The sequence below is a fragment of the Eumetopias jubatus genome, unplaced genomic scaffold (assembly GCF_037043125.1).
Source record: "Eumetopias jubatus isolate StellerSeaLion01/CBP00866 unplaced genomic scaffold, mEumJub1_p1.0 scaffold_14, whole genome shotgun sequence".
NCBI lineage: Eukaryota > Metazoa > Chordata > Mammalia > Carnivora > Otariidae > Eumetopias > Eumetopias jubatus.
Window position 1 is genome coordinate 66,995,526 of NW_028274820.1, and position 24,575 is coordinate 67,020,100.

The 24,575-nt window shown below is 37.7% G+C and overlaps 1 protein-coding gene across 2 annotated transcripts in view; it reads right to left on the minus strand.

Annotated features, from left to right (window-relative positions):
- Positions 1-23,302, minus strand: part of HERPUD2 (HERPUD family member 2) — a 29,836-nt gene extending 6,534 nt beyond the window's left edge. For both annotated transcript variants that reach the window (XM_028093895.2, XM_028093894.2), the window contains exons 1-5: positions 23,214-23,302; positions 22,638-23,037; positions 12,273-12,350; positions 9,122-9,235; positions 7,022-7,176 (exon numbers count right to left, since the gene is read on the minus strand). In XM_028093895.2, the coding sequence (XP_027949696.1) occupies positions 7,022-7,176; positions 9,122-9,235; positions 12,273-12,350; positions 22,638-22,784 (494 nt within the window). In that variant the 5' untranslated portion in view covers positions 22,785-23,037; positions 23,214-23,302. The remainder of the gene's footprint in view (positions 1-7,021; positions 7,177-9,121; positions 9,236-12,272; positions 12,351-22,637; positions 23,038-23,213) is intronic.
- Positions 23,303-24,575: the final 1,273 nt, after the last annotated feature.

Consider the following 24,575-nt stretch of genomic DNA (forward strand, 5'->3'; position numbering starts at 1 on the left):
CCTTTTCTTCATATTACTTGAATTTTATCTTTAGCTGATATAAGCTGGGTCTAACCAGAATGAGACAAGAATCAATAACAACTTCATGAATTTTTAATATGATATTCAAGACTGTTAATGTACAATTGGCAATAACTGATTTCACTGCTAACAGGATGAACTGGAATAAGGCTTTAAAAAACAATTTTACAAAATTAAATACCTTTAAAAATGTTCACTTTTACCCAACCGCCCAAGTAATTCAGCTTCTGAGAATTACTGAGAAATACAAAATATGGGGAAAAATTTCACATCTCTTCCCTACACAAATGATATTTTATATTAGCAATATTGTTAAAAACATAGCAACTATTAGCTATAAAATAAAAAATAAACATTAAATTTTTTAAAAAAGAGGGGAAGGAGGGAGTAAGGATTAGAAGAGCTTTAAGAAACATCAACTAAATGTAATCTGTCACCCTCTCTGAATACTGATTCAATCAAGAAAACCAGAAAAGACATTTGAGATAATCAGGAAAAACTGAATATGAATAGGGTATTTGATGATATTAAAGAATTTCTGAGTATTCTACTGGTATTTTGGTTAACATTTTCTTATAGTCCATATCTGTCCTATCTGTGACAGATACCCAGTATTTACAGATGAAATGAGAGGGTATCTAGGTTTTGCTTTGAAAATACTCGAGCCCAAGAAAAAAAAGGAGTAACAAGAGGGAATAGATAAAGAATGGTTAACAGTTGTTGAAGCTGGGTGTTAGGTAAATGGGGGTTCATTATAATATTTTCTGTACTTGTTAATGTTTAAAAAGTATAAGCAAATTCGGTGAGGAAACTGCGGTTATATACCTGTGGGAGGAAATCATTTAATGGCACAAGTTCTAACAGCTTTGTTTTCCTTTTCAGACAGACTATACCAGTTAGTACTATTTGATAAAAACTAAACAACAGAAAAAAGGGGTGAGGGAAATTCACAGGAACACATGGAAATGGTTGAGTACAACAGAGATCATGACAAAAACCAAGAACTTGAAAGACTGTCATTCACAAATACTTGAGAGCTATACCAAGAAACACTCATTAGTACGTTTTTTAAAGTTAGGAATTACAAAGGAGAGAAGATAAAAGGAACTGGAAACTTCAAAATTCAGGAACAAATTCTTTCAAAAAAAACCTGTGAAGTCAGCCCCATTTCCCTTACCACTCCATACCAAGATGCACCAACTGCAGGGAAACCCCACCTTACTCCCAGAATATGCCTTCTCAAGACTCTCCACACTTGCTTTGGTCTACCTGCTGAACTTCCCTTAAAATTAGCTCAAACATTACCATCTATGAAGCCCTCCCCACTCCTCTAAGCAGAGACAGTCATTTACTTCTCCAGGCTCCTGCAAAACTTTTTTCAAGACCATGATAACACATCAGCAGATGGTAATTTGTCTATCTGACCTACTTCCATTGAGGGCAAGTACATAATTCATCTTCCTGTCTTCAGTGTCCAGCATATAACAAATTATAAGGTAAACTTTTACTGAAGAAAGTCACAAGGTCCTCAAAGAAACAGATTTGCTTACTCGGTCGCCAATACTTAAAATCTGATCAGTAGATCTGACTAGAATAAAGTTTTAAATGGGAGGGCAGAGAGGAGAGAAACGCCATTATAAATGAAGTCAAAATACAAATGGCAACCTACTAAAACAAATGACAAAATAGTCACTTCAACAAGACTGTTAAGAACACAGACTTTCAAGTGAGATATGGATTTGAGTTCTAGTTCTGCTGCTGATCACTTCTGTGAACTTAGGCAAGCTCAGAGCCTTTAAACCTCCTTCTCGTCTATAAAATGGGAGAAAAAAGTACCTAGACCACAGAGTTGATGTAAAAGTCAATGTATAGCACTGAATTATAGCATGTGTGTTTAACACAATGCCTAGCTTGTGCTAAGTGCTCTATAAGTATTATTAATATTCTTTTAGATAAAGAACTGTCACAAATGAATTTCAGAAAACAGCAACACACCAACAAATAAGTATTTCACAAAACAAAAAGAATGTCTCTTTATCATGACTCAAATTAAAACAGGAACATTCCAATTTATCACATTGGCAAGTACATATTTGTATGGGGTATCAGACTCTTTAACAACTGTTATTGGGAGAATAAACTGGTACAACTTTTCTTTACTGCAATTTTGCAATAGTCTTTAAGAGTCTCAAAAAGTCTTAAGAAACACTTTGACCCAGGAATTCCCCTTCTTACAACTTAACCTAAAAGAATAACTGCTAACATGTTAGTGTATTTAAGAATACTGATTGTAGTGAGGTTTAGTGGGAAGAAATTAAACAACCCAAACACTTATGATAGAATATTGCCTCAATTCTTCACTCTTCTATAACAGGATTATACATGCATACTGTCTGGCATACAGTGGCAAAGCTGGCTTCTGCTAGCTAATATTGACTCACAAAACTAACTGCTCAAGTTCAGGAATTTTGTGAGCCACCCTTGGTATCTTGAAATCAGCCATGGTGAAAGTACTTAACACCAGACAAATCAGCAAATGCTACAAATCAGCTTTATTCCCCCTCCCCGTGGGAAAAGCATTTACCACTGGTAACCTGGCAATACCTCAATGCTATTGAGCATGGCCATGTGACTTGTTTTGGCTAATGGAATGTTAGTGAATGTGACACATGAAGAGGTTGTACGTGTGCTCAGGGGTTAGTTTCCCCTCTCATGTTCCTGTCATTTGTCATAAGAACCTGTCCTAGGGAGTTTCTAGTCCAAAGAATGAGAAACATGAAACAGACCAGAACTCAACCTACAGCCTGAAGCAGAGCTGTCCCAAGTGACTAACAAGATTCGTGAACAAGAAAAATGAAGTGTGTTGTTGTAAGCCACTGAGATTTTGAGGTCATTATGTAGTAAAACCAACTAATGACATTCTTCATCAATAGAGGAGTGAGCAAACTGGCATATCCACATAATGAAAAATCTTAAACTTTCTTAAATAAAGGGACACCAGATGCTGAGACATACAGAGATAATGCTGGGAAAAGAAAATGTCCTGTGTGCATCAGAGTAGTCTCCCTGGAAAGAATGGGCTTTGAATTGGGTGGTGCATAATAAGAATATGATTGGCAAAGTTCTGAACAAAGGCTGTTTCAAACAAGAGGTGGGTAAAGAAGACGACTAAGGGGTAGCCAACCAGGATATTAAACTAAGGCACTACCGGAACATAAACAACTAGAGAAACTTGTACTTCTTGGATCTTCTCTCGGGAGAACTACACGTATTTCGATAAGCTGCTTAGAGTGGTGGGAAGGGGATTAAGGGCCTTGTAAGCATGTTCATGTTCAAATAACAATACTTGGTCTTTGAACTTCCTGGTTACCTGCAGGGCTTTTATTTTGCTGTTTGGGCACTGGCTCTAACAGTCTTTCTCCCTGCTCTTTATCCCCACCCCCAACTCTACTCCAGAGCTAAATCACCCTAAATGAATGCTGAACCAAAGTCTAAAAAACACTGGTGTGAATTTAAGAACTCATCCAGAATGCCACGTGTCTCAAGACTTCAAATGTGTTAGATTTATATTTGAACTGGAAATATGTCCTGGTTAAATTATATTTTTAAAAAAGGTTTACAAAATATAATAGTATTATTTTTTATTTAAAAAAGTTTACTTAGGGCACCTGAGTGGCTCAGTCAGTTAAGCATCTGCCTTCGGCTCAGGTCATGATCCCAGGGTCCTGGGATCGAGACCCGCATCGGGCTCCCTGCTTTCCAGGGAGCCTGCTTCTCCCTCTGCCTCTGCCTGTCTCTCTCTCTGTGTCTCTCGTGAATAAATAAATAAAATCTTTAAAAAAAAAATAAAAAAATAATAGTTTACTTAGAAAAGTGAAAAGATATTACAAAAATATTAGTAATAGTTATTTCTAGGTGATGAGCTACAAGCAATTTTTACTTTTGAGGGGGTGCAGAGGGAGAGAGAATCTTAAGCAGGCTCCATGCCCAGCACAGAGGCCAACAAAGGGCTACATCTTACAACCCTAAGATCATGACCTGAGCCAAAATTAAGAATCAAACGCTTAACCAACTAAGCCATCCAGGCACCCCAGCAATTTTTACTTTAAAAAAAAAACAGACAATATGGAAGGGTACAATGAGTAGGTTTTGTTTTTGTTAATTATAAAACAAAGCTGTTAATATTTCAGGGGGAAAAAAACTGATGTACAAAACAGTGGGTATTCTACAACCCAACTGGTAATTTTTGGAGTTAAAGTAAATAAATGTGACAGCACGACAAAGTCCAAAGCAGTCAGTTAGGATTTATAAATGTGACATTATAAATGGACAGCCAATGTGATGATGTGCACATACTGCTTTGGTCGTCCCATATTTCCTCAAGACCTAGATAGGGGCAAATAATCACCTGTATTAGGATTTCTCAAAGTGAGTTTCCCAGAGTATTAAGTTGGCAAATTCCTGAGCACCACTCCAGACCTAGTGATTCAAAATCTCAGGGAGTAGGGACCAGGATTTAGGCGTTTTAACAAGCTCACTAAAGACTGAGAACACTAACCTACATGGTGAAAAGCTTGTGACTAGTTAAATGTAAGCTGTACTGAATTTTGAAAAAGGAATGCACAGCTTATATTTTGTTGGTGAGTTCATCAAGGTCACTAAATTACTGCTCTTGCACATTTAAGGCTAAGGCCTATGTTAAATAAAATCTACTTAAAGACAGATTTAAAGTCTTCATTAGCAAAAAATTACACCTATGAGATTAAGTTAAATTATATTCATTATTAAACTGAATAATCTATTAAACTTTCAGTAAATTGCTTTGTATATCACAAAATGCTCTTCCCAAATATATTTATTTTCCAGCACCTAGTACTGGCATTCATTCATTCAAATCCGTTTGCTGAATAAATGTACAACATTCTCTTGTAAGTATGAACAAATTTGTAAGTAATTGCTAACACATCACTAAACGCTTTACATACATGAACTCTTTTAATCCACACTGGAATCCTGTATGGTAAGTACTACTATCTCCAGATAATGAGCAAACTGAAGCAAAGCAGGGAAAAGACTTGCGCAAGCTAGTAGTCAATAGACAGATTCAAACCAAGGCAAGCTGGCTCCAGAATCTGTACAGTCACTAAGCTATACCACCTTCCTGATTTGAAACCAAACATTATTCATCTAGTAATAGATTCCCTAAGTAAAGCTGTAATATCTTTAAAGATTTTATTGTTCATCATTTTAAAACTTACATTTGGCAAAATAAACACTATTCCAGAATTTTCTGACCTGTTTAATACATTGCTAAGAGCTGAATGCTTTCATCTCATGTTGATTTCCTCAACAGAAATTATTAGAGAAATAATTAATCTTAGAGAAATTATTAATCTTTTCTCAAGGTATCTATGGTCTTATTATGAAGACATGTAACTTATAAGTTTTGTTTTATTACAAAATATATTCACTATAAGTATGAGAAAGACTTAAAAATCTTATTATCATTAACATGTCATTATATATTCTTTCAGGTTTATTATACGCATTATACTCTCACTTTCCAGCACTACCACCAAATAAAATAAGTAAAATCACTGTACAAATTGAGAGAAACTGAAACTGTCTTATTCTGCAAAAAAAGAGAGGAAATGAATTACTGTCATAGATAGAAAATATTTTAAGCTATATACTCAGCTTTGTTTTTCAACATTAAGAATTGAGTTTTGCAAAATGAGGGTTCTAGAGGGGAGGGGGTGGGAGGATGGGTTAGGTTAGCCTTGTGATGGGTATTAAAGAGGGCACATTCTGCATGGAGCCCTGGGTATTATACACAATGAATCATGGAACACTACATCAAAAACTAATGATGTAATGTATGGTGATTAACATAACAAAAAAAAGAATTGAGTTTTGCTGTATACCTTAATTATATAGTTTTATGTCAAATATAATTCAATATAAAAGAAAAAGTACTGAATTAAGTTTAAAGTTCTAAGTAAAAAGTATCTGAATGTTTTTTGATCCTGTTTAACATAGCCGTCAATGGCTACTCCTTGGTCATGTCACTTCTACCATTCTGAGGTCCTAGCTATTTCCTTGTTTCTAGCCTCACAAGCATAGATCTAGAGCACTGCCACACACTGCAGGACCATAGCATGCTATGCAATACAAAACGATCTCACTACCTATTACTCATGTTTCCTTTACTTCAAAAGTAACAAATAATAGTACCCCAGTTAAATACCTTGGTTTCATACATAACCAAGGTCCAAACCGTATTTTCCAGGATCCTACTGTTTGAGCTGTCTGAAAGATGTGCTGTGGCTGTTGGCTGCATTTCCCCTAGGACTGCCTAACCAAAAGGCCTGCTATAATTGCTAAATATAACGTAGCCATAGCAAGCCTCTTGAGTAAACTCCTCTAATAAAGACCCTAGCAATGGTTAACCTATCTTTATAATACACCACAGTTTTACCCTACATCAGTTATTACCAAGTCTGGCTGATCAGAAACACCTGTGGAGCTTTTTAAAAACAGATTACTGGGCCTTATACTCTTCCAAGAACACCCTCACTTACCCATCAGCTTCCCAGAAAGCTAATTTGAGTAGATCCATGGTGAAACTAAAAGAATTTTTTTAGCTACCTAGATCCTTGCTATTCGAAGTGTGGTCAAAGCATCAGAAGCATCAGCATCACCTGGGAGCTTGCTAGAAATGCAGAATCTCAGGCCCATCAGACTTACTGAATCATACTTGCAGCTTAACAAGATCCCCAGGTGATTAGCACAAACATTAAAGACTGAAAAGCACTGCCCTAGATGATTCTGAGGTATGGCCAGCTTTCAAAAGCACTGCTCTACTTAACCCCCTAATTCTCAAAATGTATAAGGAAGAATATGAATAAATTTCCAATGTACTTTGATTATTACAGAGGGGCTACCCTGAAAGTCAGGAGTAACAGATTTTTAAGAGGCCCACAACTACAACTTCACTCACCCTTGCATTACATAGGGGAACTGATGACTCTGTGCTGGGTCGGTTTGTGCTTGTGGAAGCGTACGTTGCCTCAATCCTTCTGAGGAAGAACTAGCAGCTAAAGACAAGGTTTCTTGACTGGATGATGGCGTTGTTGATCCTGAGTGATCTGAACTCTATACAAAAAAAAAAATGTAATTATTTCTTCAAGGAAATTTAATTCATTGCAATCATGAGATTAGAGACACATTGTTAAAAATGTATTTATGAAATCCCTCTGCAAAAAGTGAATTTTAGAAATATACTGATTTGAATCTTGTGCCCAGCATAATAGGCTGATATTTTAATTCTGATGAGAGTAAGAGTTCAGAAAATCAACAAATACATTTCTTTACAAAATTAACAAGATACCAATCAGGATTTTAAAATTCTCATGTTCTGATGATGTCATTAACTCACAGATTCAATAACTTTAAATAATATAACCACTTGAAGACCACCCCAATAATTTTAACATCCTTCCAACTTCATTAAAATTATTATTTTTCCTGTACTGCCTTCCTTTTGACTGGATGTCTTTTTGTATGACTATCTTCCTAAGTCATGCCATGTAAAAGGTGCCTGCCAAGGACACTGGTCTTTTGCAAAACTAACAAAGCTTTCTTTAAGAGGTTATTCCACATAAAGTAGACACCAAGTAGGTATCTACCTAATCAGACTAGGGAGTTTGACTCTTAGGGACATAAACTGGAAAAAGCTTCCTTTTTGTCAAGATTTCTCATTAAATGGACCAGCATAATATGGTATTCATTTTTTAAGAAAATTAACAGAAGAAAGGCATAGCCATTTGGCAGCACAGCCTAATTTTGTTAGAACTAATTTTTTTCTGACCTTATTAGATAACTCTTTCATGACTAGATTTTTAAGACCTTCTCAAATCCCACTGAAATTTCTCAGCCATAAAAAACGAAGGGTAATTCAACTTAATTTTCCCTTGATACTTGTCAGATTTTCATAACACAGCTTGAAAAAACTGAATATATATACTAATGACATGAAATCATGGCTGAGGAACCACGAGACAAGTCAGGAGGGGTCTTTCTTAATAAAAACTGAAGCAACACAACTGTGTCCAAAGACTATATCCTGAATGCTAATGTTTTGTCCCTTCTTAGGAGAGGTAGGAAACGTAGAGAGACCCTTGGGTTTACTGATAAACCACACTTCAGTTTAATGAAAGCTAAATTCCCATAGCTACTGCTGGAAAATACTTACCACTGAGGCCATACTAATTAAATATAGCAACTAAAGGGTCTAGTTTCTTAAAGAAGCAGTTAACTAATAATTACTGAAAGATCCTTCAACTAGTTATCACCTCTGCCATCCATCCCCTCCTTCAAGTTTTGGCTAGATTCTTCACAAGAAGGAACGTATACTTAGCAGTATGTAAGTTCTTTGCCCAAGAGTCTTAAAGCAACCTTCCACTCATCCAATCCTTTTCTCTCACCTCCAAAGGTGTCATATAAAACTTTAATGGGAAACTGAAAATAATTTAGCATAATTTGTCTTTAAAACTTTACATCTAAATTGAAAAGTTCAACATTTTAAAAATTCCGAAGTTTAGGCAGATGGAAAAATAAGAAGGGAAAAATGAAGTCTGAAAGAACTGACTAAGTGAAGTAATTTTTCTTCCTGAAGTTGAAATGTATGCCCAAGTCCAGTCATTTTAAAAAATAAAATTCTTGACCAAGCAATCTACTTTAAGATTTAGCATACTCAAAATTTAAATAATTTAATCCATCTTGAATAAAATACAGTATATCAAGTATCTTTAATATTTCTGAAACTTTACTGGTCCTAGATTTTAAATTATGTAATCATATCTTCACTTTGTTTTCTGAGTATTTTAGTATTTCACCCCTGAAGATTGGATCTTCAATAACAAATAACTCAAGTTTCCAGGGATAACACTAGGCACTGGATCTCTAAAAAGCAAGTTTAAACGCGTAACTCAAGCTGTTCAAAACACAATCTCACAACCCCCAAGCTCCAATTGTTCTGTTTTTCACTTAAAAGGCTAATCAAAAAATTTCAACATTTACTCCTCCACAAACAACTCACAGAATTGCTGTTGGATGTCAATGCTTCATGACTTTCTCTAGTGGTGCTGGATTTTGGAGAACTGGGAGGAGTCCGAGAAGTACATACTAGATGAACCATATGATATTCATCTTGCTAAAATTAAAGAAGATTACATTGAAAGCGTAGTACTGGAAAATAAATAGTTCAAAAAGTCAGTACCTAAGCTGAAATATTTAACTCAAATTTTAAGTTCCTTTCGGGCATAGACATTTTATTAGTAAATTGTTGCCATTTGAAGGTACGGTAATGTATCCTTTTAGTATCTGGGGCCCTTCTGAATTCAATACACTCCACGGGTAGAAAACTGTCTAAATACTCAGTACCTACTATATGAAAAAATGATTACTTTGTATATCAAGGAGTCTTGAAGCAATCAGTGCTGTGAAGTTGCATCAATGCAATCTATTACTTCAACATAAAGACATCTAGCACCTTAATATCAAAACTATGTAACAGTCACATTGAAGCTTAGGCCTACAAACTGGGAGTAGTGAAAATATTTCCATTACTTGAGACTTCGCAGCTGTAATAAAGAAACTCAACTGCACCTACTCTCATTTGCCTTAATTCTAGCAAGGTGATGTATAGTTTTTTTAATTTTTTTAATTCAAAAACTAGTTTTACCTATAACAATTATACACAGATTTAAAGTGTATATTTGAACTACATTCTGTACATATTCCATGTGTTTCCATAAACTTACAACTATGCCTAAAGGAAAATATTCTAATAAGGATTAGGATTGGCATTTAAGCTCACTGATTTCATGAGTATATTTATAGTCAGGCATAAAGCTAGTATATAAGATGGAGAAAGGAGAGAAAATAAAGGAGAGCAGAGAAGAACAAAGGATGGCTCAGCAACTTAAAAGAAAGAAAGAAAAGAAAACAAAAGAATGATAAAGAAAAGGGGGAAGGAAAAAAGAAAGATTCCCACTTGTGAGGAAGAGAAACAAAGCTACCAGAAACTAAGATTTATCAACTGCCTCCCATAAACCTAGAATTGTGCTTAATTCTGAGGTGAATCCAAAAAAAGGGTAAGAGTCAGCCCCTCGCCTAAAGAGGCTCATGATATCGTTAAAAGATCAGTATACCACATTAGAACACAATTAGGGAATATATAAAACAGTCTTTGCACAAAACTGAGAAGCACAAATTATAATTGCTTAAGGAGTTAAATAGGGTTAGAATGCTAGGGAAAAGGCATTCCCAGAGACAGCAGGACATGAGCTATGCCTAGCAAGGTAGGTAGAAAGCACACCTGATTTAATGTCCTCTTAGCTTCAGAATACTAAAAAGCATTCAAGTATAAGATGTTTATCCTTAGAAACCTAGTTTCAAAGGTCATATTAATCACAATTAACTAATAGTTTTCATTCACCTTTGGAGAATGTTTCTGCAAAACATTTTATAACTAACAGGTAAAGCTAATGGCAGCATCTACCTGAAAAAAAGTAAAGGGGTAACTGACTTTAACAAAAACGCTTTAAAGATCTATTCAAAATATAAAAATATTGTTCAAAATGTTTTATATAAAGGGCACAACAGTCCTTCAAAGCATTTTTATTTTAACTCTTCTGGTCAGAAATCATTTATAGAAGCAAAAACCTTTTAAAAAGTATTCATATGCATACTCTAGCCATCCTTGGGATTAAAATAATAAATTTTGTATTTCAAAGAGCATAAAGCAGAAACGTTTTTAAGCATAAACACAGGGGGAAAGATGAAAAGGTGGAGCACAGAGGACTTCTAGGCTAGTGAAACTATTCTTCAGTGGATGACATGGTGGATACATGTCATTATTTGTGAAAATCCAAAATTGTACCACACCAAGGGTGAACCCTAATGTAAACTATGGACTTCTGATAATGCTGCATCAATGCAGTACACTGTGTACAATGTCAATTGCAACAAATATACCACTCTGATGTGGAATTTTGTCAGTGGGGTAGCCTAGGGATGTGTAGAGACATGGGGTATATGGAGAATCTCTATACCTTCTGCTCTATTGTGCTGTGAACATAAAACTGCTCCAAAAACTCAAGTCTATCAGGGCATCTGGCTGGGTCAGTAGGTAGAGCATGCAACTTTTGATCTCAGGATCATGAACTCAAACCCCACATCGGGCGGGACGTAAGGGCTTACATTAAAAAAAAAAAAAAAAAAAAGTCGTCTATCAAAGAAAGAGGGAAAAAATCTGCCGCAATGCCACTATTTTCGAGGGGGGCCAGGGAAGAGAGGCTGTTAAACCACTTTGGCAACCTGAAACTACCTGATTAAAATGAAAATGACAGCAAGAAGTCACACTGGCAAAGCTAAAATTTCAACTATCTAAACAGAAGAAATATACCAGTATAAGATTTTTTAAAGTTTCCCACAGGTGACCATAAACATAGAGGAGAGGACACAGATCTTCTAAATGAGATTAGGGATATCCAAAAGAACATTAAGAGTTAAGTCAAAGAGTTAAGAAACATAAGAGCTATGTATTTGATTCTGCTACATTCACAAACAAAAAGCAGCAACTCAAATGCAGAAAAGTTCTACAAGTTTAATTCCACAAATGAACATGAGCTAAAAGAGCTGCCATTACGATAACTAGCATTCAAGCTGTCAAAAACTACATTGAAATATATTTTAGCTCATAGCACCAACATTCAAAGTTTGCCAACTGATCAAGCAATTGGACTTCCTTTTCATTTCCTGTCCTGAAATTAAACTCCTACCTCAAGCAACTTGTATTAAAACATCATGCAGTTTGGTCAAAAGGGGCTTTAAGAGAGAAGAGATTATCAATGAAAGTCCCTCACCACTACTTGAACACTCTACTCCTGCACTACTGATAAGTCAATACTGCTTTCTTATATAAGGTAACAAATAACTGAACAGAAACATATAATCCTATTTTATATTTAGCTATCAGATGGATATACAAAACTATTACCTAAACTAACTAGAATCTATCATTATGTTCTTTACTTTCTAATTCATGTTTACCCATTATGCTACCCAAAAGGGTTGATCTTAAGTATCTAAAAACTGAACTAGTTGGATATCGATAAAACTTCAGAACATCTCTCTTCTCACACTCTAAATGTATCTGTTATAAAATAGTGGTTAGAAAAGCTTACTTTTCTGAGAATGTCTTTCAGCTGCAGATGATCGGGAAGCAGTCTGCCCGAATACACCAATCTCTGATCCTTCGTCAACTAAGAAATGGGACAAAGAAAAGAATTCAACTTTTTCTAATTATACAAATTGGAAGCTGGGAATAATATGCCTAAAAATGAGCAAAGTAAAACTCCCTTTAGGCACAGATAAGCAGAAAACTGACATAATTTAAGACCTTTTTTTCCAAATTCTACTTAAGACATTAAGAGCTCAGTAAATGGTAGTCTGTCTATTGTAGATATAATAAAATACAGATAATTACCATTTTTTTAAAAAACAGGAAAAAAAGGTACACTGGAAGTTTGCCTTTTCAGCCATAATGCAATGCATGTGTGACTATCATTAAAAACCTTTAAAACTATAAATGAGAAGATGGCTGGCCTTCTAGTAGTAATAGTCAACAATGGGATAAAATTTCAAGGTCACCACAGTTATTTCGAATTGTTTTCTCAGTATTTATAATCTAAAAGAATATACAACATTTATTTTCTTCTTTACTAATATCATACAGAACGATTTACTGGTTTTAATTCAAGAGTCATTTGAATTTAGTTACAGTTTTATGTAACTTCTAGTTTTTATTTTATCTGCCATTCTCACAAATACCTCTATATGTTTTTCAAAAACACAAGGTTAAAGAAAAATCAACTCAAGTGCATAGAGATTCAGCTGCCATCTCTATATGAAACCGAGAATAGGAAATACATTCTGGTTACTTCTGCCCTATTTTGTATGTATGATAAATCTGCTAAGTGCTCACACTGCTAGTATTAAAGTTTTTAAAATCAAAGTATTTATGTACAGTCCCCATAAGACCTCCTAAATAAGCAGATGTTCCACGAATTCTATTAAAACAATTAAATATTAGCTATATCAACAATTGTTAAATATGCCAAATCCAAGCAATAACTGTAACAATTTTCAAACAGAATATATGTATACAGCATGGCTACTAAAAAGGGTCTTACATTAAAAATAACCATAATAGAAACTGTCATACTGAGTAAGATCTGTGGTTCAGGGTTTCTTAGGTACCCAAGATGAAGAGAAAGGTATAGCTGTCTTTCCAAGATACTTAGCTGTTAGGCATAATCTAGCTTCCCTGGAAGTATTTTTGAGTGTGCCATTCCTAAAATGCACAAGTTCAAATTCCTGTATATAAACAACCAAATTAACACAAGAGGTGTTTTGTTTTTTTTTTAAATACATATCACAAATCTTGAAATTTCAATCAATACACATAAATATTGAGTGGGGAACAAATAGTGAATTATATAACATAAGTTAAAAGCTAAGTAGATAATAATTGATTTAACCCTTGGACAAAATGAATTCTATAATGCTTTATAAGTTTCCATAATATACTTATTAATTTAGCTGGAAACTAAAAAAGTTTCTTTGATAAATACAGTCATCATAAACTATTATTTTTCCATCAGTCCAAACATTTAATAGATACTTCTATGTCATAACATTCTGCATAAAGGACATCAGTCTTACGAATTTTTTTTTTTTACTTTACTATGAAAATTCTCAAACATACACAAGGTGGAGAGAACAAAACAAACCCCAAACTAGCATCTTCAAGAACTCCCAAATACTCAACTCCAACAATTATCAATATTTTGCTGTTCTTGTTTCATCTATCCCCCACTGCCTTTTTGAGGGGAAAGAGAATTTTAAAACAAATATCACACATCATTTCTTCTCACCTGTAAAAACAGCATGTATCTGGAACAGGTTTTGGGGTCGGTTTGTTGTTTTTGTTTCAAATAACTGCAATGTTACCACAGTCAACAAAATAAATATCAATTGGGTCAACTTTGAATAAACTTTTATCTTTCCACAACAAGGGAACATCAATTTTCAAAAAGGCAGAATACAATAAAATAACAAAATTACATGGCACACCCCCCACAAAGTACATGAAGCAAAAACAAGTATGGATGAGGATGTGGAGAAATCGGAACCCTCACACACTGCTGGTAGGAACACAAAATGGAACAGCCTCTATGAAAAAGTTTGGCAGTTCCTCAGAGAGTTAAACAAAGAGTTACTGGGGGGCACCTATGTGGCTCGATCAGTTAAGCGGCTGACTCTCGGTTTCGGCTCAGATCACAATCTCAGGGTCGTGAGATCAAGCCCCACGGGGGCCTCCACACTCAGCTGAGTCCGCCTGAGATTCTCTCTCCCTCTCCCTCTGCCTTTCCCCCTGCTCATGCTCTCTCTCTAAAATAAATAAATCTTGGGGCATCTGGGTGGCTCAGTCATCAAGCGTCAGCCTTTGGCTCAGGTCATGATCCCAGGGTCCTGGGATCGAGCCCCGCATCGGGCTCCCTGCTTAGCGGGAAGCCTGCTTCTCCCTCTCCTACTCCCCCTGCTTGTGTTCCCCCTCTCACTGTGTCTCTCTCTGTCAAATAAATAAAATCTTTAAAAATAAATAAATAAAATAAATCTTAAAAGAAAAAAAGTTACCCAATGACTCAGGATATGCCCAATTCCACTCCTAGATACCAAAGAAAACTGAAAACATACTTCCACATAATAACTTGCATAAGAATGTCCATAACATTAGTCATAATAGCCAAAAAGTAGAAACAACCCCAGTGTCCATCAACTGATGAATGAATAAACAAAACATAATACATATAATAAATACTACTCGCCCATAAAAAGTAATGAAGAACTGATGCATGCTATAATGCAGGTGAATCTTGTAAACATTGTGCTAAATGAAAGGAGCCAGACAAAAAAGACCACATATACTAGGATTCTATTTATATGAAATTTCCAGAATAGGCAAATCTATAGACAGAAAGTAGATCAGTAGTTACCAAGAACAGACAGTGACTTCTAGTGAGTATAAGTTTTCTTTTTTGAGGTAACAAAAATGTTCTGAAATTAGACAGTTATAATAACTACACAACTTTGTGAATTAACCACTGAGTTGTACATGTTAAAGAGCAAGTTTTACAGTGTGTGAATTATATCTCAAGTAAAATTGTTTCTTGAAATTATTCAAATGCCTTCAAATAATCAGAAATTTTAAAAGGAGAAAGGAATTCTTTAATTTTACTGTGACTGAAAAACAGGGAAAAAGGAATTTTCATGTGCCTAACTTAGGTGAGAAGATCTGAAAATTCTTCTATGTCACTAAATAAATTGCCTCTTCACTTTAAATATCAATAAATTAATTTAACTATCTGGAAAACCAGTAGTTAGACATGATAACAAACAACACAGTAATCAACTGACCGAACTTTCAACAAGCCATTTTGGATCATAAACTAGAGTATTAGGAAAAACACAGATTTTGAGATCTCAATTCAAATACAACTTCACTAATAAAAGTGACACAATTTTATTTATCCAAACCTGCTAATAACAGTATCATTTATCTTGATTGAAAAATCCATTTGTTTTAAATTAAGTAATGCTACCTGCTATAACAAACTCCATAATCTCAGTAGCTTAACATAAATTTGTTTCTCTCTCAATTAAAAAAAAAAAAAAACCATCACATCGTACCCTTTCAATATAAAAATCCAGAAGACTCAGGATTGGTAAATCTAAAACAAAGTACTAATTAAATTGTCAATTAAAAGTCTACTGTTAAGATACTGGCTACACAGATACATATATACTTGACCATCTATGTTAACATCACCATTCTTCTTGTTGCTCACACCCTACATCCAATAGCCAGCAAATCCTATCAGATAATGCTACTTTCACTGCCTCCACTGCTTACCACTAAACAAAGCCTAGTGATACATGGTACCTGGTATTATATGGTAGAGTAGAGGCAGCTAAATTACCAAGTTAGAAACATCCTGATGGTACTCCAAGGATGGTACTCCGAGAGACAGAACTAGGCCACTCCAAATAAATACCTGCTTAACTAGCTGGCCCCAAAAATTCTGCCACTCACTTAACAGACATTGCTAAAAACCAAGGTGAGGAAAGTTCATCGGCTAGTATAACATGCAAAAATAAATCATAAAATGGGGAGATTTTTTTCTTCCTAAAAGGTTTACATATACTATCTAAAGTATCTGACTTTTTACTATTTCATCAGATATCAAAAACAGACAAAATACTATGCATCCCTTGTGCATTTAAAATATTCACAAGAGTCTGATAGATGAGTTTACAAAAAAGCCAACAACAGTTTCATATTTCTAGAAAGTCACCTCGCTGGTATCAAAAGATTAAATTTTGTATATGAGGAACTAAATACAGTCTCTCATTATGGATGGCTTAAAAAAATCATGTTCTATCTGACATCAACACAATCAAATAGCTTAGTAAAAAATCTTCAACTTACATGTTAGTTCAAAGAACTAGAACCCAAGTCCTTTGAAAGTGGTAATTATTAGTATTTCAGTACTTACATATAGCTCAGTCACAAGTGCCAAATAGCTTTAAAGAGGTGGTTCCCAGAAGGTGCACAACATATCGTTTCTGTAGGAAATGAATTCTATGAATTTGTACTGCAACATATCTTCCTCCCACTCCCACTAAATTCACCCAATTTAAAGCTCCAGAGAGGGCACCTGGGTGGCTCAGTTGGTTAAGCGACTGCCTTCGGCTCAGGTCATGATCCTGGAGTGCCAGGATCGAGTCCCACATCGGGCTCCCTGCTCAGCGGGGGGTCTGCTTTTCCCTCTGACCCTCTTCCCTCTCGTGCTCTCTGTCTCTCATTCTCTCTCTCAAATAAATAAAATCTTTAAACAAAATAAATAAATAAAGCTCCAGAGAATTCAGAAGCACTGTAAATGAAGCATGGTTTACCCAAACTGCCTCTACCCCTTATCTCCTTGCAACAACAGTAAACAAAAGCAGCAAACAGGAGCTTAAAAAATAATTTTCTCTAGAACTCCAAAGGGACATCCCCAGCTTAGCTGTTTCCACTCACGGGCCATTTGCAAATCAGGTATACATACAACAGAGAATGCCAAAATACGTGACTGCTATGGTTCATAAAAACAAGCAAGAATGTAAAACGATAAAGCAAAGCAATGTGCTTTGAGGTCTTAAGATACTAGGTTCCCATATCTTCCCTAAAATATATCAAAATAAACAAATAGCACACACTAACATGACATGCATTAGAACACTATTAAAGCTATGTTATCCATTCATCTACAGCCTTTAAATGACAAACCACTTAAACACATACACCTCTTTTTATAGTTCACTTCTTTTCAGTTTGCAAGCATATAGCTAAGATGGCCAGGTCCGTAAATGCCTTTATCTTATTACATATAACCATATATACAATGTGAATTAATGGTTTAAGCACCAAGGCTTGAAAGTCAGACCAACCTGGGTTCAAATTCCAATTCTACTACTTAAGGAGTTCTATCATCAAGCCTCAGTTTCCTATTTATAAAATAGAGCTAATAAATAAAACTTACATCATAAGGTGTCTATGAGGAATCAATGTGATCAAACATATAAAGTACTTAGTAGAATGCCTAATATACATGGCAACCACTTAGTAAATGGAAGTTTAAAATTTGAGCACCAACTATGACAGTTAAATAAAAGCTTTTGAGACCATGAAATCACTATTTGTAATGCAGAGGTGAGAAACTTAAACTAAAAGTTCTAGATAAATCCTATTTTAAAAACTGATGCATGATTAAATAAAACATAGTACTGTTATTTTCCAAAAGAATACATTAGGAAAAGCTACAAAGGAGTTAAATAAACAAATTTAGGGATGCCTGGGTGGCTCAGCTGGTTAAGCGTCTGTCTTCAGCTCAGGTCATGATCCCGGGGTCCTGGGGTCCTGGGATCAAGTCCCGCATCAGGCTCCTTCCTCAGCAGGGATCCTGCTTCTCCCTAGCTCGCCCTGCTTGTGTGTTCCCTCTCTCCCTCCCCCTCTCTCTGACAAATAAATTTTTTTAAAAAATAAAAAAATTAAAAATAAAACAAATTTAATCAGCACTCATTCAAAACTTAACTTTTCATCAATCTTCACATTCAATTTAATAATATCCTTTGTTCAAAGAGTTTTAAAAATATGAACTATATTGCTACGTGACATGAAACCCTCTTAAACATATGCACTAAAATTGTAAAGACAAGTCTTATAAAGCAAAAATTATTTATATATATGCATTATAAGCACCTTGAAGTCAACAGTTCTGAGATAGTTAAGTAAGTTTTAAAAATGACCTGCCTGAGTAAGGTAATAGGGAATTACAAAAATGAGGCAGATATAAACCTCAAATTATATTATTCAAGCTATTTCCACTGCTAATGAAATTAAGACTTCCATCTGAACTGTAGGCAATTTGGTTATGGAATGTTATATTCTCAGAACAGAACCTATTCAACTGGTTCTATTTCTATTTCTTTAATTCTAACGGAATCGCAGAGCAATTTGAAAAAGCAGAACAAACTTCCTAGCTGAGCAGGAGAGCTAGAAGACATAAGTAACGATACTGACTGCTTTAGTTTAACGATAGAAAGCACCCAGACAAAGGGAATCTACCCAGAGCTGAGGGACATGTTCAACAGGCATTTTGACCACAGGACTGAAAACTGAGGAGCCAAGGCAAGCCCCAGAAAGGTTTATCTTCAAAACTGAATTCACGGTGAGTCAGGTCCATCTTAGTTATTGTTTGTATGAGGAGAGTAAGAAAGAAGCAATAACGAGAAAGATGCCTAATCAGACTTAAAGATCCTTACTTTTTAAGTTTTCTCTGGGATAGTCCATTCTACTGAATAACATTAAGTTCAACTATTTTGAGGGGCGCCTGGGTGGCTCAGTCATTAAGTGTCTGCCTTCGGCTCAGGTCATGATCTTGGGTTCCTGGGATCGAGCCCCACATCGGGCTCCCTGCTCCACAGGAAGCCTGCTTCTCCCTCTCCCACTCCCCCTGCTTGTGTTCCTTCTTTTGCTGTCTCTGTCAAATAAATAAATAAAATGTTTAAAAAAATAAAAAATAAAAATAAAAAGTTCAACTATTTTGATATTTACATCTCTAGCAAATAAACCTAAACTAGATCAAAGTCTGAAACTACTCAAGTAAAAGTAGCCTTCTTGACAGGTATCTTCACGCCCCCGGGGCAATTACCCAAATTAGAGAATAATTATTTCACACTACAGGCCAATTTCAGGATCTGAAAATGTAAAGTCATGAAGTGATGACAAATGGCATATCAGAACATAATTCACAATTACCTATATACACTATCAACATGAACTGATGCACGTTCCAGTTCCTACACCAAGTCCTAAACCAATTATCAATACCATTCAAAGTTAAACAAAACTCCAAAAGAGTTCAATTCCACATCTGAGGTTTTTGGTGATGGCACTGTGAAGTTTGCATAAATATGGCAACTGCCCTATTTCCTAACTGGAAGACACCTTCCCCTCCGTAGCCCATTATGGATCTGTAATCTTTTTAAAAGTACTATATTACGTTGAGAATCATCAAAGCAACATTACCTCTGAAATAATAGGTTTTAATAAAAAAAAAAAGCAGCTATCATCTTATCTGCTTAAAACTGTTATCAACTCTTTAAGAAAAATGTCCCCAGAGGCGCCTGGGTGGCTCAGTTGGTTAAGCACCTTCCGCTCAGGTCATGATCAGGAGTCCCGCATAGCATCGGGCTCCCTGCTCAGCAGGGAGTCTGCTTCTCCCTCTGACCCTCCCCCTCTCCTGCTCGCTCTCATTCTCTCTCTCTCTAATAACAAAATCTTAAAAAAAAAAAAGAAAGAAAAATGTCACTGTCACTGTGAACCTTTTCTTAAAACAGCTACACATTCCCTTACCTTCCCTTCAGAGATGACCATTCCCTCCCTATGCTCCTACAGCATTCAGTACATCCCTCTTGTGTAACACTAGTCACATAATATTACAGCTTTTTACTTACATATCTGTATGCCCCGCTAGACCTGAGCTTCAGAAGAGCAAAGGAATCATCATCACCTTCATGCGTAACATATAGACACCCAAACGCCAGGTCAATAAAATACTAATTAAATAAATAAATGAAGCCCAAGAAAATATGCTTTGGTGGGAAAGGGTATATTTGCTGTGGGTTTATTGACAGATGGAAAATTGAATTTAAAATATTCATGTGGAGATTATCTGTGATTAAGTCAAATCAGTATCTGACCATAAAGCTAAAGTCTTAAGACTATACACACTCTTGCAGAGTTTAGCCAGAATTCTGTTAACAGCAGTAGACATGTGACCTATTTTAGAGATCCTAAAAGGACAACTTCAAATCTCCATTCTTTCCCTCCAGCAGCTCCTATTTACTTTCCTAGAAGCCACTGCCCACAGGGACCAAGGCCCTTCACCCGCCCTCGGCCCATCAGACCCAGTTAGAGCAGTACTGACCAGAGCCATCACTTTTCTACTCCTTACTGGAGAACACTTGCTTCTACAAGGCACTGGAACCGTACTCTGCTTCCAAATCATCCACCTCCACCAGGCAGATGTGCAAAGAATCAGGCATAAGAAATAATCCCTGTTAAACACCAAATAGCACTTAAGACACCTAAACACAGAATTAGTGTTAAGCAGTCTTTGTGGGTGCTCATAAGAACCCAAATTTCCCTCATAATATATTAATATAATATTGCCTATATTACAAAATGTTCTCTGTTCTAAATAACCATCTTTTAGTACTCCAATTCCCATACTGAAGACTACCTGTGGGGTATCATGAAACAGTCGGTGTGTTCAAAAACTAAAACACTACAAATCAGTTCTCATGTGATAAATAAGTTAGAATGTAAGCCTGTCAAATCTAATAACCACAGGAAGTTTTCAGTGAAGTTCTAAGACAACAAACACATGGTCCTCACCCCCCAGTTCCACCCACTCTAACCAGAAATAAACTTCAATATTACAATTCACTTGGAGTGGTGCCTGGGTGGCTCAGTGGGTTAAGCATCTGCCTTCAGCTCGGGTCATGATCCCAGGGTCCTGGGATCGAGCCCCTCATTGGGTTCTCTGCTCAGTGGGGAATCTGCTTCTCCCTCTCCCTCTGCAGCACCTCCTGCTTGTGCACACACTCTCTCTCTCTCTGTCAGATAAATAAATAAAATCTTTAAAAAAAAAATACAATTCACTTGGAAATGACTTGCTGGAAGAGAAGAGAAAAGTCAGGTTTGCCACAGTTAAACCTGGAAGAGTGTGTACAAGCAGCAGGTGGGTCAGGGAGACACAGTGTAGAAAAGTTTGCAACTGATCTATCCTCCAGCAGCCAAGTGATCCATATGGGTACTTGAGATTAGTACTAGGAGGGCAGAACTCCTGCCAAAAACTGGCTTTTTCTGGGTGCAGGTAAGGCAAATGGGTTTCACACCACTCTTCTCTTAGATACTTTTTGAAAAAGAAAAAGTTTTAGAAAAGTGGTAACTCTTGGTCTAACATACTGCAAACCAAGTCCCTTTTAATCATACAATATAAAGATCTCACATAAGCACATACTTGAGCATATATCTAAATGTAAATGTATAAACACACGTTATATAGAGAGACACACACACACTTAGATATATGCTCAAGTATATACTCATATACTTAGGAATGGTAATCCGGCTATGTTATAAACAGTACTATGGAAGTCTATGACTTTCAATTCTGATTATTCCAAAAAGCTATTTTCCACCTTGAAAATGTGTAAAATGAATCGTATGCAATAGGAAATCTTCTGTGAAGGAGAAAACTTTAAAACAAATTTGTTACCCCTTGTGTAAATCTTAACTTTCAAACCAAAGATCTGAAAAAAATGAGGCTTCCATCTAGTTTGTTCCAAGTACTTAAATACCTCAGAGTTTTTAGTTCCTCTACTAAAAATATTTGTATCAAAAGTACTGACAAACAAATAAGGCCAACTAAGAGTTGCATTTCCAAACCTCCTGTTTTTGCAATAACTGCCCTATTTCTTTAGTTCTTCTAGAAGTCTCAATGCCTAACTAAAGCAATAAAAGCTTTAATATAGGTTGCAGTGTTTATCTTTTTTTTTTAAGGATCCATCTGTCTCTCCCATATTAGGCCGATGACTTAAGTCCAATGAAAATGGTCCTTTTTTATGCCTATCAATTATTATGTCCCTTGATATTTTTGTAGACAGTACTCTTACTAATTAACTGAACCTCATGAGGAAGATATTAATGATGGCTGAGACACTCAAGAGACACACACACACCTCGGAACTCAAAATACTTCGCAGTCTAGCAAGAGACCTATTTGATTCAAGAGGGGAGGGGATGAACAGAGAGACGGGAGTGCATGGCACGAAAAGTTGCCGACCAGAGCAGCTGCGCCCAGCTTTTAGACACTTACTGGTTTGCTAGGGTACACGTTAGATAGATGTGTTTTTAGTTTCCCCACGGTCCAGTTCAAGAAGCAGCTAATAGTCTGGTCACTGTATTTCTGATTCGGTGCTTTAATGATGAGGGTCACAGGAATCTCCATCCCATTTTGGTCCATGGTGCCCCCGAGTTGAACAGAGTCAAGAGGAGCAGCCCAAATGAGCCGAGGTGGTGACTGCCGGCGCGACTGGTACAGTGACGGCAGCAAGTAGGTTCTTAATATTCCGTGTCCAAGTCAGTCACAAGTGCATCGGGCAATACAAGGGCCATTGCCGGTACCAAGGATGATGGACTGTGGCGGCGGCGGGGTCCGGGGACCCGGCCGTGGGTGCAGCTTTCCCCGCCAGGTCCGGGCTCCGCCGGGCTCCGGACTGCGGAGAGAGGCCGGGAGGAAAAGAGAGAAAGCAATGATAAGGGAGGGAGTCACCGCCCCGCCCCCGCCGCGACCCCCAAGCTGAAACGCAACAAGGCCCCTACGCGACGGCCCTGCCAAGCGGGCCAGAGAAGGGGCCGAGCCGCTCAGGGCGACCCGCCGGGGCAGGGGTACCTGAAAGAGGGCCGCGGGGCCCGCCACCGCCGCCCTCCGCGCCCGGGTAGGGCCGCCGACCGCACAGTCCTGCCGGGCGTCCTCCGCGGCGGCCGCTCCTTTCCTGCTGCTCGGCGGCAGCCACGGCCCGGCCTCGGGTCTCGCGAGGCGGCGCGGTGGCCGCCAGACAAGTTGGCCAAAGGGTGCGGCCCGCTTTCCGCCTGACCCCTCGGGCAGGACACGGCAGCGCGGCGCAGGACAGGGCGCGGCCGAGGCGGCGGCAGGTGGCAGGAGGGCGGGGACTAGAAGCCCAGGCGCCCGGCGCGAGCGCGCTCGTTTTGTTGTTGTTATGAGGGCGGTCTGGGTCCCCTTTAAGCCGGAAGGCGCAGGACGGAAGTGCGTCACGCGCGGCCCGCCCCGGCGCCCGGCTCAGGCGGTCCAGCAGGAGCCGACCGCCTCGCCTTGACCGCCCGGGGGACCGCCGGCTGAGTTCCGGGTCGCCCCGAAGCCGCTGGCCTGTGCTGGAGCCCCCCCTGGCCTGACCGCTCGCTCGGTCCCGTCCCGCAGCGGCGCTCAGGCCTCACCACTAGCTGAGCTGGCGCTAGCACATCCTGTTTTGACCACACCCTAAAGATTTGAGAAGTGTTTCTCCATCCTAAGAGTTTCTCTGCAAAAGTTAGTGTCCTTCCAGATGCGGAATCAAACTTCCGCTCCAAATGTCTTGTGTCGAGTGTCTGCAAAGCACGGTACCAGGAGCTTTGGCCGAGAGACCATGGGATACACTGCGTAAGGAGCAAAGGCTTTCAGTGAGACCTGAGATCTGCCTCTACTTTCCGTGTGACCCTGGCTATCCTTTCTGATCCTCAGTTTAGTTCTCCAAACGGTAATGGCTAACTGCGTGTTGATGAGCAAATGAGCCACGTATGTAAGCCATCTGGTACAGTTCAGGCATATGACAGTCTCTCAAATGTTAATTTCCATCTCTTTCCCCTTAGTCTTCACAGAAGTCGGCAAGTGCTTACTGAGCCCCTACTGTGTGTTTAGTTCAGTGGGAGATGAAGAGGGATGGCAGAGTTATTTTTCTGTTTTACGGCTTAGGCATAGAACGTAAAGGTTATGTCCACTGCCCAAAACTGACTTATTCTATTCTCCATTTTCTGCACGGGTTTGGGGGTCAGTACAGCAAGTTAGACGTGCATTTTCACGGGCTTCCACTTACAGGAGAAGGCAAGCAGGTAATATAGAGAGCTAGTCTTTTTCCCTCTTGCCTTCAGAAGGGTTAGTGAATGTTAGCTACCATTGAGTTAGTGACCAAGGGGAAATTCTTCCTCTCTATAGCTAATGCAGCAGGATCCCTTACACCCTGACTTTCACCTCCTTCTT